The sequence below is a fragment of the Nannobrachium achirus genome (assembly GCF_963921795.1).
Source record: "Nannobrachium achirus genome assembly, chromosome: 7".
NCBI lineage: Eukaryota > Metazoa > Chordata > Actinopteri > Myctophiformes > Myctophidae > Nannobrachium > Nannobrachium achirus.
In genome coordinates, this window is record NC_137816.1 from 52,205,024 (window position 1) to 52,221,649 (window position 16,626).

At 43.4% G+C, this 16,626-nt stretch overlaps 1 protein-coding gene across 1 annotated transcript; it reads left to right on the plus strand.

Annotated features, from left to right (window-relative positions):
* Nucleotides 1–4,922: 4,922 nt before the first annotated feature.
* nkpd1 (NTPase, KAP family P-loop domain containing 1) lies at nt 4,923–15,093 on the plus strand (the record flags this gene model as incomplete). The annotated part of the gene is made up of 7 exons (XM_080730301.1): nt 4,923–4,967; nt 5,416–5,516; nt 11,034–11,089; nt 11,523–11,639; nt 12,072–12,400; nt 12,537–14,024; nt 15,061–15,093. The coding sequence occupies 7 exons, from the start codon at nt 4,923–4,925 to the stop codon at nt 15,091–15,093; spliced, it is 2,169 nt and encodes a 722-aa protein (XP_080586427.1).
* Nucleotides 15,094–16,626: the final 1,533 nt, after the last annotated feature.

Here is a 16,626-nt window from a genome sequence, read left to right on the forward strand (position 1 = left end):
AAGTCCAATAACAATGAGTGGCCATTTGCCACTTCGTGGCCTTGGCCACTAATAATGATGAAGTCCAATAACAATGAGTGGCCATTTGCCACTTCGTGGCCTTGGCCACTAATAACACACTTTATTTATATAGCAGCACCTTTCATACAGAGACTGCAGCTCAAAGTGCTTCACATGTAAAGAACAAACATCACGATTGCTTCACAAAAAAAAGGAGAAAAGCAGTAATAACAATACAGTGTAATTATAACCCGAGTTCATGCAAAAAATGCGTCCACAGTAGTAAAATCAATCAGCTGATCTCGACGTTGTGAGCGCTACGTGAAGAGATGCCTTCTGCCGTTGTAGAACTGACTGCTACGGCAGCGAGGTTTACACCGATTCATGTTAGTATAGAGAAACTAGACCAGGTCACCTGGTCGTGCCAGACCCGCAATGAAAACTAGTATGGCACTGAACTAACACATGAACACACAGGATTTTATAGTCTCAGCAACAAAGCGTAGTGAGCTTGTAGATCGGCTGTTTTGACTAGTATGGCACTGAACTAACACATGAACACACAGGATTGTATAGGCTGAGCAGCTGGAAATGTTTGTGAGCTTGTAGATGGGCTGAGGAATCTATAGTGTCAGCAGCTCGTCAGCCAACTCAACTCAGCTGGTCCTGTACAGGTGACGGCACTCAAGGCAATCAGCCGAGCAAGGGAAGGGAGGGGCAGATGAGCAGGCACACTGAGGAAAAGAGGGACAGGCACACTGAGGAAAAGAGGGACCGACAGACCGACCGACAGACCGACCGACAAAGCCTTATGTAGGCCGACCCCCTGGGTCTGGCAAAAACGAGGCACAAACGAGGGAGGGCGACTTGTGCCGAGGCACAAACGAGGGAGGGCTAGTGGGCAGTGGTGCTCGATTCCACATCTATCCTATGGCAAGTGCACTACATACGAGGAGAAAGCCTCGTGCCGCCCGCCCATCCACCTTCTGACAAATTTATCGCCCTTCCCAAACCAAACAAGGGGGGCTAAAAAGTAACTAGCAAAGCCCACGGAAGGAGGAGCAGTTGATTCCACATGATCTGCACGCTGAGCGGGGGCGGCGCCCAATAGAATACGTGGAGCCAGCCGAGAGAACCGCCCGCGTTTATCATCAAGGGACATTTATCCACTTTTCATTCTGACGTCACTGCCAAAGTGATTTCCAGGGGCTAGGTAAAGACGTTTTGCTATCACAAAACGTAATAACAGAAAATTGCTCAGTATTCAATCCGCTGAACGTGTAGCTTCTTCTCTTCCCTCCATCCATCTTTCTCTCGTCCTCTCCCCTTGTCTTCTACTTACTCGCCCTCTCTATCTCTTCTCTATCTATCTATCTCTCTCTCTCTCTCTCTCTCTCTCTCTCTCTCTTCATCATGACTACATCCCGACGCCCTCTGATTTACTCCCTCACATCACAGAGTGTTTTTCCCCCCCTCTTTTCTTTTCTCTCGTCCGTGTCCTACATCTCTTGCTTTTCCACGCCGTTCTCCACGCAGCAACAAGTGGGAGTATAGCACATAGCAGGGAGATTTCCTCGCCGCGTGATGACGGCCAAAAAAAAGCGGGAGACTGGGGAAGATCATGGGATGCCACAATAGTGGAATTATGCAAATTAATCCGCCCAATGACAATGGATTAAAGTGAGCTTCTCTCACAGCTGACAGAAGAGCTTTAGAATGAGCTGTGAGAGTCACTTTAAATGATTCATGCCTCGGAAAATCTGATTTCTATTCACACCAGCTCTCGACGTCCACCCACTGCCTTTTCTCCAGTCTGGCGGTGGTTTCAATAGCTGGTGTATCGAAAAACATGAGACGAGCAAATCTGGCATGTACTTCTGTATCAGACAGGCAGCATCGAGAAAGAAAAGAAAAAACAAATTACATTGGATTAGAGGTGATTTCTCTTTTATCCTGACACCTCTGCAATGAGTAGAGATGTCTACATTGCGTGCGTGCGTGTGTAGATGCATGCATCCAGGTGAATTAACATGGAATTTCATGCATTATGCTCTGTAACATTATACAGCCCAAATCCCCAGACACATTAATTACAGGCAGTCAATACACAATATATGCTTGTATGTCATCAAATGAACAAAAGAAACATAACCCTTGCCCTGAAATGAAGATGTTCTATTAATAGAACAGAATTCTGCCTTGTATCCCTCTGAAATGACTGATATTGATGCTGTTTGTGTGTTTGGTTGTTGACACATTGTCCATGTGTGCGAGTGTATATTGTTCATAAATTCAACTGCACTGTTTTCATGGCTATCCTGAAATGACTGGTCGCTGTTCAGTAGTATATTGGGTTTGTGAACCTTCAGAATGGGTTCTGGTGTCAGGACTAGGATGTGAGGCATTTATGCTTGACTTGAAACGTCTGTGTTCATAAAAAATAAAAATAAAACAAGATTAGACTCCTTTCTGATCTGATGAAGCAATTCTTTCATGCAAGTACAGGCAGACTGTAGGCTGTGTGGAGACTGGAAAATAGCTTGTACCGTACCACTCTGAGGGGATCAGTGTGTGCGTGCAAGCATGCAAGTGTGTGTGTGTGTGTGTGTGTGTGTGTGTGTGTGTGTGCGTGCGTGCGTGCGTGCGTGCGTGCGTGCGTGCGTGCGTGCCTGCGTGCGTGCGTGCATGTGTGTATGTGAGAGCAAGAGAGTGTGTGAGAGAGATATAGTGTGAGATAGAGAGAGAGAGATACAGTAGTGTGTGTGTGTGTGTGTGTGTGTGTGTGTGTGTGTGTGTGTGTGTGTGTGTGTGTGTGTGTGTGTGTGTGTGTGTGTGTGTGTGAGAGAGAGAAAGAGAGAGAGGGTGGGGGAGGGAGGGAGTGGGAAATATTCAGCAATCGTATTTTGCATTGCCATTGCATGGGACTATCTCATCTCCTCCCTTCCTCCTCAGTGAAGCTCTGATGGGGAGCAGATTTCATAGCAGCCTAATAACAACCTCCAGGGGCTCCCAGGACACTGCTCTAGTATCTCTGCAAGAGCTGTCATCATCTTTACCCCTGCAATCCAGCCGCTGTCAACCCCTACAACCCCACAGCTGGCTGATATTGACAATAAAACAGGAGGCTCTGCGCGTGCGTGCGTGAGTGTGTGCGTGAGTGCGTGTGTGTGTGTGTGGCCTTCCGAGGGTGGACATAACACAACAATTTCAGAGAGACTGTCCAAGGCCAAACAGTGGACGAGGACACCACTGTATCAGGCTCAGGGGTGTCACAAGGGGGGGGGGGAAGTGGGACTGAGTTACTACTTAATTATGTTATACTTTAGCTACAGGCACTTGGTGCCGCGCTGTGAGCTTGTATATCTGCTATTTGTCATCTGCCCTACAAAGGCAGAGTGCAGTAACTACGTTTTGGGACACACCGACTTATTTGTGTCGCCCAACGGTCAAATTAGCCTTCATGATATTGGGGGATGAACAATTACCTCAAGAACAGATGTACAATCAGTGTAATATCACTTTTATATCCTTATCTCATTTGGCTGATAAGCTGTAACACTTTTAAACCCATTTTTTGGTGAAATTCGAAAACGTAGTTACTGCACTCTGCCTTTGTAGGGCAGAATAGTTAAAGCACAAAATAACGTGTAATAATACGTTCCCTATGAAGAACATTCATGGGGGGCCCGCAGTGAATCCAGAATTTGGTGCAACACCCCTGACGAGGACACCACTGTGTCAGGCTTTGGACCACCTCGTCATTTCAGGTGGGCTCGTTTCTGCCTTGTGAGCAACGCCTGCCAGCAACACGCTGCAGAGAGAATGGAAATGTGCGCATCTTGTCATGCATCATAATGGTAATACCGTGGAAATGTACCTTGCACTGGAGAATATGAATTCAGCGCTTCCCCCACAAAGGAAACATGTATAGCCCTATAAGAGGTGGAGGGGGGAGCATGTTGTACGGCAGGCCTCATAAACACACACATTCCTCACATGAGTTTTGCCTGCATCTGGGGGGGGGGGGGGGGGGTGCATGCATATAGAGCAGGGGTCTTCTAGCCTAGCACAGCTAAACAATCCACCCATGTTAAAACAAGGTGGGGATACTATAATGCAGTTATTTAGCTGCATTAGTACTGTATATAGTCTGGCCAAGCCAGGCTAGGGGTCTTCAACGTTTTCATGCCAAGGACCCCTTAGTTGAGAGAGAGATGAAGCAGGGACCCCCACAACCTTTTCATAGATTCCATATAGTTTCATTGTTTGACAGCACAATCATCAGTGTATTTTGGATTCATGTCAATTTGTGTTTTAAAATATTTAACCACTTAAACCATCAATACTTACTAAACTTGACCTTTCACTCTGTACTTAGTCTGCTCTTTTTCCCCTCTACACCAAAGCGCTTTGCCGAAAATAGCAGATCTACAAGCTCACAACGCCTCACAGCGCGAGATGTTGTGAGCTTGAAGATCTTCTATTTTTGGCTAAAGTTCTCAGAATATGGACGCTATAGGGTTCAAGTGGTTAATATAAAAAAGGGAAAAAAAGTTTCGATCACTCAAAGATTTGGAGGACCCCCTTTAGTAACTCTGGGGACCCCCTAGGTATCCCGGACCCCCTGTTGAAGACCCCTGAAGTAGAGGATTAAATACTGGAATATAAACTGACTTAAGCCCTATACTTCATGGTACAACAGTGTCGTGTGCCAACAATAGCTGATCTACAAGCTCACAACACAACGCATGTCCTCCGCAATGCGTTGTGAGCGCGTGTATGTGGTATTTTCGACCTGCCATCCAACGGAGCACAAATGAAGCATTACACTGAAAGGGCTAGACAGGCATATGAAAGAAGGGAAGGGGAGTTAGGCAGCGAAGAGAAAAGATCTTAGACAGAGAGAAGAGAAAAGCACAAGAATGGTGATCGAGGATGAATGTGAAACGCGGGGGATGAAAGCAAAGGTATACAGGGCTGTTTTGCGGTGATGGACACGAGATTAGCATGCACATTGTTTGACTCAACTAATGCCCCTGAAGAGCTCTTCCTCAGCAATCTCATGTCTGTCTGCTGTTTTCTCTAGTATCTGCCACAGCGGTGTCAAATAAGCCATGGTTTTCATCTCCCTCCCTTTATGGCAGGCGGTCTTATGGGTCTTAGGCCTTTGTGAGATTATAGATCGGCAATGTTTTACACATTTTTAAAAATGTTTTGACAATTTCTGAAGTTGAAGATGCAAAAAGTTGAGAACAAAGTCAAGCCTGAAATAGCGACGCCAGGGTAAATGTGGTTAAAGCGGGCAGCACTTTTTTTTTTGGGGGGGGGGGGGGGGGTCAAAGCATTCAGCAACCTCCATTCGATGGGGCCTTCATCCTTGGCGAGTGTAACAGACAATCAGTATGTGTGAATCAGATAGATGTCAAGGATCTGGGGCCGTTCACCCGTAGGGTCGAGAGCAGCAGTAATCATCATCTTCACCCTCTGGCCGGCAGCCCCAGTCAAGGGAAGGAGCAGTGAGTTTTTCAAAGATATAGCAGCTGGTTAGTTTCCCATGCATGCAGCCTCTCCCTGTGACCCAGCGCTATATATAGTCACGTGACTGATCAATAGAAAGGACCAACATGAAGTCTCCTGCCAATTAGGCCGTGTGCTGGGTCAGGGCCATGTTGGTGTCAAAAGACATGTCAATATCGAGGCCCAGGAGCAATGGACAAAGAATGAAAATATCGCCGTTGTCGGGTGGAAACCTTGTATGTCCAAAACCGTTTGTTTTGTATTTATCATTTTAAGAATGATCTAAACTATAGTGAAAACAGCCGATCTACAAGCACACAACGCCTTGCGGTGCAGGCGTTGTGTGCTTGTAGATCGGCTGTTTTCATTACTTTTGTGCGACGGCCTTGTATGACGAAGCAGGGCTTTACCTTGCGAAAAAATTATCAAATTTGAAACTTGGAGATACAAGGTTTCTGCCCGACAGTGACGATATATTAGATGATATTGCATTGCGTGCCCGTATGTGTGTGTCTGTGTGGGGGGAAGGGGGTATGTGTGTCTGTCTGTGGGTGTGTAATTGCTTATCTCCACCATGAAATCCAATAGGACAAGCCCTGAGGATTCAGTCCCCTCGGTTACTGTTTAACATTGAATGCTCATCAGCAGCAAACCCCAACAACCACTACCACCCCTAACCCGTTTTAACACACACACCCCTTTTTTCTCTTACGCTCGCCACACTGGGCTACGCTGAGTATCACCTTCGCTGACACAATAAACGCCTCCTCCACTGTTGCGTTTGGTCCCACACATACCAAATAGCTCAGGAAAAGTGTGACAGAGTGCACTGGATATCTTTGGCCTGCTTTCACGTGCAGTGCTCCAGCGCCCTCTGCTGTTATATTAGAATACTTCTTAGGAGCTACTATACTTACACAAGGATACTGAGAAGGTCCATTCATTTGGTTACTGGGGGCCTTGGAAATGGATTAACACTGAGGATTTTACTGTGTAATAGCCTACAGTAAGCTATGGATTTAAATCACAGCACATCATCATGGGGCATATTTGTTATTGGTATGCTTATGGGGCATATATTTGTTATTGGTATGCTTAGTATGTTCTCATCTTGCACCACACAATAATTGTGTACCACACAAAATCAGATGATATGACGTTAGTTACCCATGGGTGTCTAACGTGTTTAACATTTCCCAGACACAACAGGAGGCTTCTCCTGTCAAATTATCATCACATCAAGGCATCAGTTTAATTTGAACTTGCCTTTAGCAGTGATTTTCACATCTAGAGCCTATCTCATATAGTTAATCAAATTTGCATTTGATACCTATCTTCAATTAACCATGAAGATTGTGTTATTGACCTTAATTGCATGCTCAATGTGACAAAGGGGTAGGCATGGCTATGGTAAAGGGTTCATAGAAGGGTGGGATCCAATCCAATTCATTCTGCATTGATTTGCAAAAGACCTCTGGCTAAGCAATAGTGAGGACCCTCACCTATTCCCCCCAACGCGCGCGCGCGTGTGTGTGTGTGTGTGTGTGTGTGTGTGTGTGTGTGTGTGTGTGTGTGTGTGTGTGTGCGCACACACAACCACCCATACACCATAATCACCTTCTCATCTCACTCACAGTATCTCTCTCTCTCTCTCTCTCAATTACTTACTCTCTCTCTCTCACTCTCTCACTCACTTTCTCTCTCTCTTTCTCTTTATCTCTCTCTCTCACACACACACTCACGGCACCATAGTCAAGTTAATTAAAGTAGTTGAACAATCAGGTATGCCAAGTAAATAGAGGGTTAGCCGCCCCAGGCCAAGCACTTGATATGATTCTAATCAGACACACTCTAATTAAACTCCATCTCAAAAGCTGACCTAAAAATAAAGAGGTATCTCTATACACAATTGTTTGTGGATGGGGTTGGCTGTGTGTGTGTGTGTGTGTGTGTGTGTGTGTGTGTGTGTGTGTGTGTGTGTGTGTGCGTGCGTGCGTGCGTGCGTGCGTGTCAAAACACTATACCACAGATGGAATATACAATCTCACATAAATTGTGCATAATGTGCAATTAAAACATGGAGATGGTGTTTTAGATTTTTTTAAAGTGTGACAGCAGTGAAGGGTAAAAATAGTCTAAAACGCAAAAAAAGAAAGAAGTATATGTCAAACCAGCAAGGCTGACAACGGTAGTTTGAAAAGCTTGTGCATGATAGAACACATGCCATACACACTCTGCAGTGTTAACTTGTCCATTTATAACTCAAAAGAGCGTACAAATGTAACCAAATGGACCAAGTATACTCTCAAAGTTAAATGAACACTGAGGATTTTACAGTGCATGAAGAACTGGGTAGGGGTAAATGCTGATCCTGCGTATACTCGCAAAATATTTACCGATGTCCGGAGTGCTGATCCCGCGTATAGGCGCGATATATACTGTATACAGTAAAGTTGGCAGGGCTTACCTTGCGGTCCGGCCTATCCATCTGGCATCGGTAATTCCGCGATGTGTTTACATCGCACGTTGGCGTGCACGCAAAGTGAAGCGCTTCCATAAAAAAACATTGATCTTGCAATCTTTAGACTTCATTTACTCGAAAAAATACATTTTGATCCCAAGGCTGGCATGTTTACTTGCTAAACTAGCACTCGCATGGAGGCATCCATCTTCCTGATCTGTTTACACACTGCCCCGGAACTAGTTCCGGGTGAAAGTTGAAGAAAGTAAAGTGACGAAAAATCAGCACAATCTCCTTCCGGCCCTTCAAAATAAGAGTGGCGGCCTATGGAAGAAAATGCCGGCGCTCTGTGCAATTTAACCCTATAAAGTAAGGGCCGCTAAATGAGTTTAAACAGACCTATAGCCTACTGTAACTCACTGGTTCCCAAACCTTTCAGGTCGAGACCCAAAAGAGAGATTCGATTTTTGAGAGATTATTGTTTGCCCGGGACCTAAATAATGAAAATAGCAGATCTACAAGCGCACAACCGCGTTGTGAGCTTGTAGATCTGCTATGTTCACTACTTCTTTAACTTTTGTCTTCTAATTTATGGAATTTCTTTTGATCTCTTCATGAATTTACTGTAATAAGAATTTGTCACAAATGGGTCCCGACCCAGTGTTTGGGAAACCCCTGCAATATTCAGTATGCCCTGCAACAGTTATCACTATGTCCTTGAAGCAAGTCCCCCCCCCCCCCCCCCCCCATTGTTCACTTGTTGGCAGTCACTTTAAATAATTGTCTTCTAACAGAGTCCAATCAATCATTGTGTCATTATGCACGCGCGCGCACACACACACACACACACACACACACACACACACACACACACACACACACACACACACACACACACACACACACACACACAGTATGTCCACATAAAGCCAGGATTCATTCAATGAAGGTTAAGTAGCTTAGAGGTCTACGGGCACTTCAAATAGTGAGATATCTAAAGGCAAAAAGGACATCACTATTAAGAGGAACATCAAATATTTGCTCTAAATGAATTGCTATGCCAACCATGTGGCTTATGAAACAGCCCAGAGATACAGCTCAAGGCATGTAGTAAATCATTTACATGCAAACAATACTGTTTGATAAAGATGATATCCTTTTTTTATCATTATTATTCATTGGGGGGCATTACAAAACTAGAACTCAGAAAGAGCCTACTCTACAGTAGTGGTCACAAAAAGAAGGACATTTGAAACAGACAGACAGACAGAGTGATTAGGGCTCCCACATTTCATGCTAATCTTTAATTTCTGTGAAGTGCTTTAAGTTGTACCTAATGTATGAAATATGATTGATTGGTTGGTTGGTTGATTGATTGATTTCTCATAATCAATAATACTGTAGGTGGCAAGATGAACTCTAAGGTTCAGCAGAGTATCTACAGGGCCAGCTCTTTAAAAAGTTGTACTATGTAACTTTTTTTATAAAACAAATCTTAAAATTCTCCTAACTATTAAATCACAAAAGTTTTAGAAGATCCGCGCCGTGAATTTCAGCCTGTAAAGCCTTCTCTATATGTAAACTGAGATCCTTGCCGTGGACCGGATCTCGCGCCAAAATTGCGTCATCACACTACCGGCCAATCACAGCGAGGGTTATACAACTGCCGGCCAATCACAGCGCATCTTGAAGTGGGGTCGCTATGGCAGCCATATTTGTTGTCGCCCGTTTGTACCATCCCTTCTCTAGGTAATTTCGCCTACCAGGCAGGGTGAAGGAGTCCGTATCTCTGGAATTACTGAACGCACAGGAACAAGGGACCCCTTAAAAGATAGATCTCAGCGAGGTGGAGGCAGACGCGGGGGTCTGAAGGTACGAAAAACGGACGAAAGACGCGGACGCGACCGCGGTTTGCTATAGGGCTAATGACCACTAGTTGGGCAACTTACACAGTATGGCTTTAAAGAATATTATCAATATTATTGACACAAAATATGAATAAGAAAACGGTGATATATGCAGGAAACGTACTGCAGTTATCACAACATAATGCACTCTGCAGAGGCAAACCAGAGTTAATTAGTCTACTGTAGTTTGGTAACCATCCGACTTGATTATCCCTTTATACATGTATACTGTATATCACTTACAGTAAATTACCTTGAGAATAAATGCACACATTATCTCAAGTATGCATAGTGGTCCATAAATCAAGTTTGTGTAGAAATCGAAAACTTTGCATATAAAGATGTGTGCACAACATTTGTCTCAATGGTTTCCCACTGTGACTAAACATAGTTAGGCAGCAGAATTATATTATGAAGTCCTGCAGTTTGAAAACATTTGCTGGGAATAGAATTGTCTGCTTTGGCAGATCACCTGCCCTGCATGTCCATACATGTCAAAGCAGTTCAGTGAATTCAAACCAGGAATTCAGCTTGCATTTTAGTTTTGCAACCCCTTTATATGACAAAGTATAAAGTAGAGCTTAAATAAACAATAATTTACAGGAAGACAACATGGTTGAGACCAGGAGTGAATACTGTGGGACCAATAATGACCAAAGAGAAGCTGGGTGAGATGTTGAGTCCTGGAATGACCTTATTGTGGCTCACAAGCCATTTCCTCCCCTTTCCAGAGATAGCAGAGATGATGCAGCTTCTTTCATGCTTCTTTCAAGGTTCACAAACAGGGCCAGATCCTGGGCCCATGAGCCTGAGACTAGGCCAGAGACTGCCTACCTTATCAGTATCATAAAGTTTTACAGCATTTGAAGCCCTGAGGGTATAAAGTTCACCACACCTTTGCTAATGCTACAAAACTGGCTCAATGTTTTATTTTTTTCATCTCACCAACAGCAAGGATTTACAGGACTCATCAATCTCAAGAGTTAAAATCATAACGTTATCAGGTAAGTCTGTGTATGATATGGGTACCTGGGGATAACATTGTAAGAGCACATACAGTATTTATGGTTATACAATTGCACATGTACTATCACAGCACCTCCCCCTCTCTCTTTCACGCTCCCACCTTTGTTATTCCCTACACTCAGATTACACAGTTCCATTTGCTGTGACAGCTCAGACTCAGTCATCATGCTTACAAAAGGTAAGACATCCAGAACATTGTTTTGCCATAGACAAATTGTAAATCAGGATATAGGCCTAGTACAGACTACAGTACAATGCACAGCTTTGTGCACGCTTCTATATGGCTCAAAATTGTGATTGTTTTTGTCTGTCTCTTAATTACATTTGCACTAGTCTCCTAGCTGTAACTTACTGTAACAAAAACTGCATGTGGTGTCCATGACTGATAAAGTAGGTCTCCAAGGAGGCTACTGTACAGTACAGCAGAATTAAGGAAACATTCATTTAGATGTTAGTGAGTTGAGTTCTGTAGCTCTAGCTAGTATGCGTTTTCTCAGTGTAACTCTAACTTCTTTGTGGATGTTTTAGTGAAGGTTCTATGAATAAGTGACAGAGTGTCAATGAGTAACCTGTCTTTTTTCCCTTTTCTTCTTTGCAAACGTGCCTGTAAGATGATGTCTATGCTTATGCACTGTCCAAGACCCTTACAAAAGTCTCATCGCCAGCAACTGTGGGACTCTTCTCTACATGTCAAAGTCGAATCAACATGATCCTCAAACACATAGAGGGTATGTGGGCAGAGAGACTATCCATCTTTTAATCTTTCAAGCTTATCACTCTCTCAGTTCTTTTCTCACCCCCCTCCCCTAAGGAAAATAAAGGCTGGGCATATGATAGATATACAGTATTCATAATATGTGTGTGTGTGTGTGTGTGTGTGTGTGTGTGTGTGTGTGTGTGTGTGTGTGTGCGTGCGTGCGTGCGTGCGTGCATGCATGCATGCATGCACGCAAGCGCACGTTGTGTGTGTGCACGCACATGCGTGTGTGTGTGGTGTGTGTGTGTGTGTGTGTGTGTGTGTGTGTGTGTGTGTGTGTGTGTGTGTGTGTGTGCGTGTGTGTGTGTGTGTACTGTATGCACGCGTGAGAGTGTGTCTATGTGCATACAGTGTGTGTGTGTGGGTACTTTACTCATATAACTGTCATTATCACTCTCTCTAGTGTACATGGAGCAAGAAGCTTTGAGGACAGAGCAGCAATATGAGGGAAGATCGAAACCTCGCTCTGCCAAGCTCTCCCTTGGTGGTCTTCTAGCTGTCATCGGCAGACTGCTCTTCTATAAGCCTGTTTGGACCGAAGAGAACCAGGGGCGGCAGAATGTCAGGTTCATCTATGTGCACTTCAGTGCCTGGCATTTTGCAGGCAGCGACCTGCTGTGGGCAGGCCTGGTGATACGCCTGTTTGAGGCCATGCAGGAGAGCTTTGGGAAACTGCCACTGGTACTCTACCGTGTGGCCCAGCATGATGAAGAGGAGGAGATCAAGGAAAAGGTCGCTCATTTACCTTGTCTTAAAATCTGTGGGTACAATTGTGTCACTCTAGACAGGATTTTGTATTCAGCTTTAACATTTTCTTTCGTCTTCCTTTTTTTGTTTGTTTATTATTTGTTTGCTCGTAACATATTAGATTGTGGAAGATGGCCTGAAAGAATGGAGGTCCAAGAAGTTCTGCTGCCTCCCTCTGTGGCTCCTCTTCCTTGCCATCCTTCTGGTAGCTGTGGTCATGGTTGTGCTCCTTGTGATGCTCGGCTTCCCCAAAGCAGAGGTTGAAACGGGTGGAGAAGATGAAGCAGGTGAATCTCAGGTTAGTGTAGTGGAAGGCCTGGCCATTGCTGCATTGGGAGTCCCTGCTGCAGGTGTTCTGAGATTCACATTCCAGTTGGTCAAGAGCCTGGTCATAAACAACAACCAGATCAGGAGGGGGATGGACAATGAGCGGATCAGCAACCAGCTGGGCTTCATGAATGAGGTGAAAAAGGAGATGTGGTTGCTGTGCTGCTTTGTTCATTTCATGGAGGTGTTTGAGAGGAGGAGGATCCGCGTCGTGCTGAAGATCACTAACTTGGACCGCTGCTCCCCAAAGAAAATCGTGGGTGTCCTGGATGCCATCAACATCCTCCTCTCAGATGAAGACAGCCCCTTTATTTCCATGCTGGCAGTGAACCCAGAAGTGCTCATCCAGCAAGTGAACTTCGCAGATGGCTGCTTTAGTAAAGAGGACAGAGCATATGCGTTCTTAAATCGCATCGTTACTCTGTCCTTCACGGTACCTCCACTCTGTGATATTTCGAGGCGTAAAGTGTTTTACAGCCTCAGCCAAGGCCATTCTGAAATGACTGGAGACATCCAGCGGGGAAATAAACAGATGACTAGGGATACAACACACCCCTCCATAAACGAATATTCAATGGAACAAGTGCAAACAACGATCGAGTCAAACATTCCATTGATAGATGAAAAACACATTAAACAAACCGCTGCTGCTTTGCAGCTGAGAGAGGATGAAGTGGAGAGGTTGATCAACTCTGCTTTTGAGAGCGTCCTGGGCAGTCACAACAATAACCTAGACCACTACGTCTTAGATGACTCCATGTCTATGAGAAGGATCATCAACTCCATCCGCGTGACTACGGTAATCATGGAGGCCATGAAGACAGAGCTTCCTCCACCAGAGCAGATTGCAGCCTGGGTGGTCTTGGCCAATCACTGGCCCTGCCGCCTCAGCTGGATACTGCAGTGTATAGAAGATGACGTGCAAAGAGCTGAAATCGATGCTATGAACCAGGCCCTCACTGACACGTCTAAGACATTATGGCAGGTCTTCACTGAGTCCAGGGCTGAACTCTATCTGATGAGGGAACAGATTGAGGACCTGCTGGATCAGGACGGAGATCCTGAGATGTTTGAGAAGTTCCTCAGAGTGGATTTCCCATTCAACATAAAGGATTTAGAGACGTTTAAACCATCAACGGTCAACCTGGACCACTCAATAAGAAAGGAGCTGAGTCAGATCAGAGGGGTATCCCGACTGAAAGATTGTGGCTTCATGAGGACCATAGCCCCTCTGCCAATCAAAACAAGAATCAAAATGAGCGTGGAAGATGTCTGTGAAGAGGTAGGAAGCTGCACTTTATCTCTATTTATATGGGCTACACTGTGTATACAACCACAATCTCATTCATCATTTATGTTGTTTGTCATCATAGCAGGAAGATACAGCATTGTCAGAATTATTTAAAATATCACATACATATTGAGATATACTCATTATTATGGACGGATCTAGTTGAAAGGGTAGAGGCTGTCAAGGAATTGGACGTGTGCCGGTTTCGAAACCTCTGCTCTTCCAGTGTATGTGTCGCAGTGTCCCTGAGCAAGTCACTTAACCCCTAACTTCTCCCTGGGTACCTCACTAATGGAATCCAGGGGACACATTTATTTTTGATCGATTATCAAACATCACAAACAAAAGCACTCAGTAGGGCACAGACCTCTGCCAAGGCAGCACAAATGTGTTCTGAAATCAATCGTTCAATAATCAATAATTTTCGTGTTATTTCACAGCAACAATCAGATAAAAGCAGCTAAACCGATGAGGAAATATTAAATTAATATAACATATTATGTATTGATCATATAAAAATAATACACAAAACGAAATGTAGATATACATCGATATACACTGTAAATTGATACTCAAATGTCAATGTTGATGTCCGACAAGCCAAACACGTCATAAAAAACACCACTATATTGTCAAGAAAACATGTCTCGTTTTTTGTTTTGCTTGTTTTGTCTTCGGTGTTGTTGTGCATCGATGAATCATGCACAACAAATTTGGTAGCAATTTGGTAATAAAGTATCATCATCATTTCTGTCCCCATCTAGCTGAAGAGGCTTGATTTTCCAGAGAAATATGCTGATATTGTGAAAAGCAATCACCTTGACGGCCCTGCATTGGTTTTCGGAGATGCAGATGATCTCAAATTGCTCCTTCAAATGACCTTTGGCGAGTGGACTTCTTTCAGAATGCATTTCCTAGGCTTTCCCTCAAGCTTCCACCCACCAAAGAAGGTACAAGTGAGCAATCATCATCAATGGAAACAGCAGCTAAGAGCCACTCACCTTACTCATCATCTGTCTACTCACAGCCTGGTTACCAGTTGAATGAGATTGAGATTTGAAGTCTCCTCATATTATTGGATTATGAATTCAACAAAAACTAAAAGATATCCATGAATTCAAGTCTCCATGGGGTGAGTAATCGATAAAAAATGTCATTTTTGGGGTGAACTATCCCTTTAAAACTGTGTAAACTCAAAACACTCATTTTATTTTGCGTTTCCTTCATTAAGACATTGTCTCACTTAATGTGCCATTTAAAGCACTATATTACTGTAAATGTTATGTGGGTTCATGTAATTTATTGCATCAATACAGGTTCCTAAAATCTTCCACAAAAAGGCAGCTGCTATAGGGTTGCCGGTTGGCTTAATGAAGATCTACATGTTTAGTCAGTTGATTAAAATACTGGGATTCTGATTTTTTTAATGCAATATAACATTTTGAAAGGATTTGACTGGGACAGTGCAAGAATAATTCATTTAATTCATCGTGTTACTGAAAAAACCCTGATATGCCACAAAGATAAACAGTTAATAGTATTTCTGTTGTTGTATAAATAAGGGGATCATCGTTCCAAGTGTATTTTATTTTATATTTTATGTGTGTGATACATCTCTGAACATGTTTCGTTTATTCAAGGAAAGCAGAGTCAACATGGCTTGGCTGAATGATTGATTCTGATACAAACACACAATGTAATTTTACAGCTCAATGGTATGCTAAAAAATGTTTTTGAAAATACTTCAGGCGAGAAATAGGCAATACAGTTTAACAAAATGTTGTCTCACATTTGATCAACACTTCCTACCGGAGTTTCACGACGCGGCTGTGTTGCGCTGGATGGATCTGGCATAATTTAACTGACTATTTTCTTTACCATTTTTGGGGTGAACTATCCCTTTAAAACTGTGTAAACTCAAAACACTCATTTTATTTTGCGTTTCCTTCATTAAGACATTGTCTCACTTAATGTGCCATTTAAAGCACTATATTACTGTAAATATGTTATGTGGGTTCATGTAATTTATTGCATCAATACAGGTTACTAAAATCTTCCACAAAAAGGCAGCTGCTATAGGGTTGCCGGTTGGCTTAATGAAGATCTACATGTTTAGTCAGTTGATTAAAATACTGGGATTCTGATTTTTTTAATGCAATATAACATTTTGAAAGGATTTGACTGGGACAGTGCAAGAATAATTCATTTAATTCATTGTGTTACTGAAAAAACCCTGATATGCCACTATATAAACAGTTAATAGTATTTCTGTTGTTGTATAAATAAGGGGATCATCGTTCCAAGTGTATTTTATTTTATATTTTATGTGTGTGATACATCTCTGAACATGTTTCGTTTATTCAAGGAAAGCAGAGTCAACATGGCTTGGCTGAATGATTGATTCTGATACAAACACACCATGTAATTTTACAGCTCAATGGTACACAAAAAATGTTTTTGAAAATACTTCAGGCGAGAAATAGGCAATACAGTTTAACAAAATGTTCTCACACATTTGATCAACACTTCCTACCGGAGTTTCACGAGGTGGCTGTGTTGCGCTGGCTGGATCTGGCATAATTTAACTGACTAT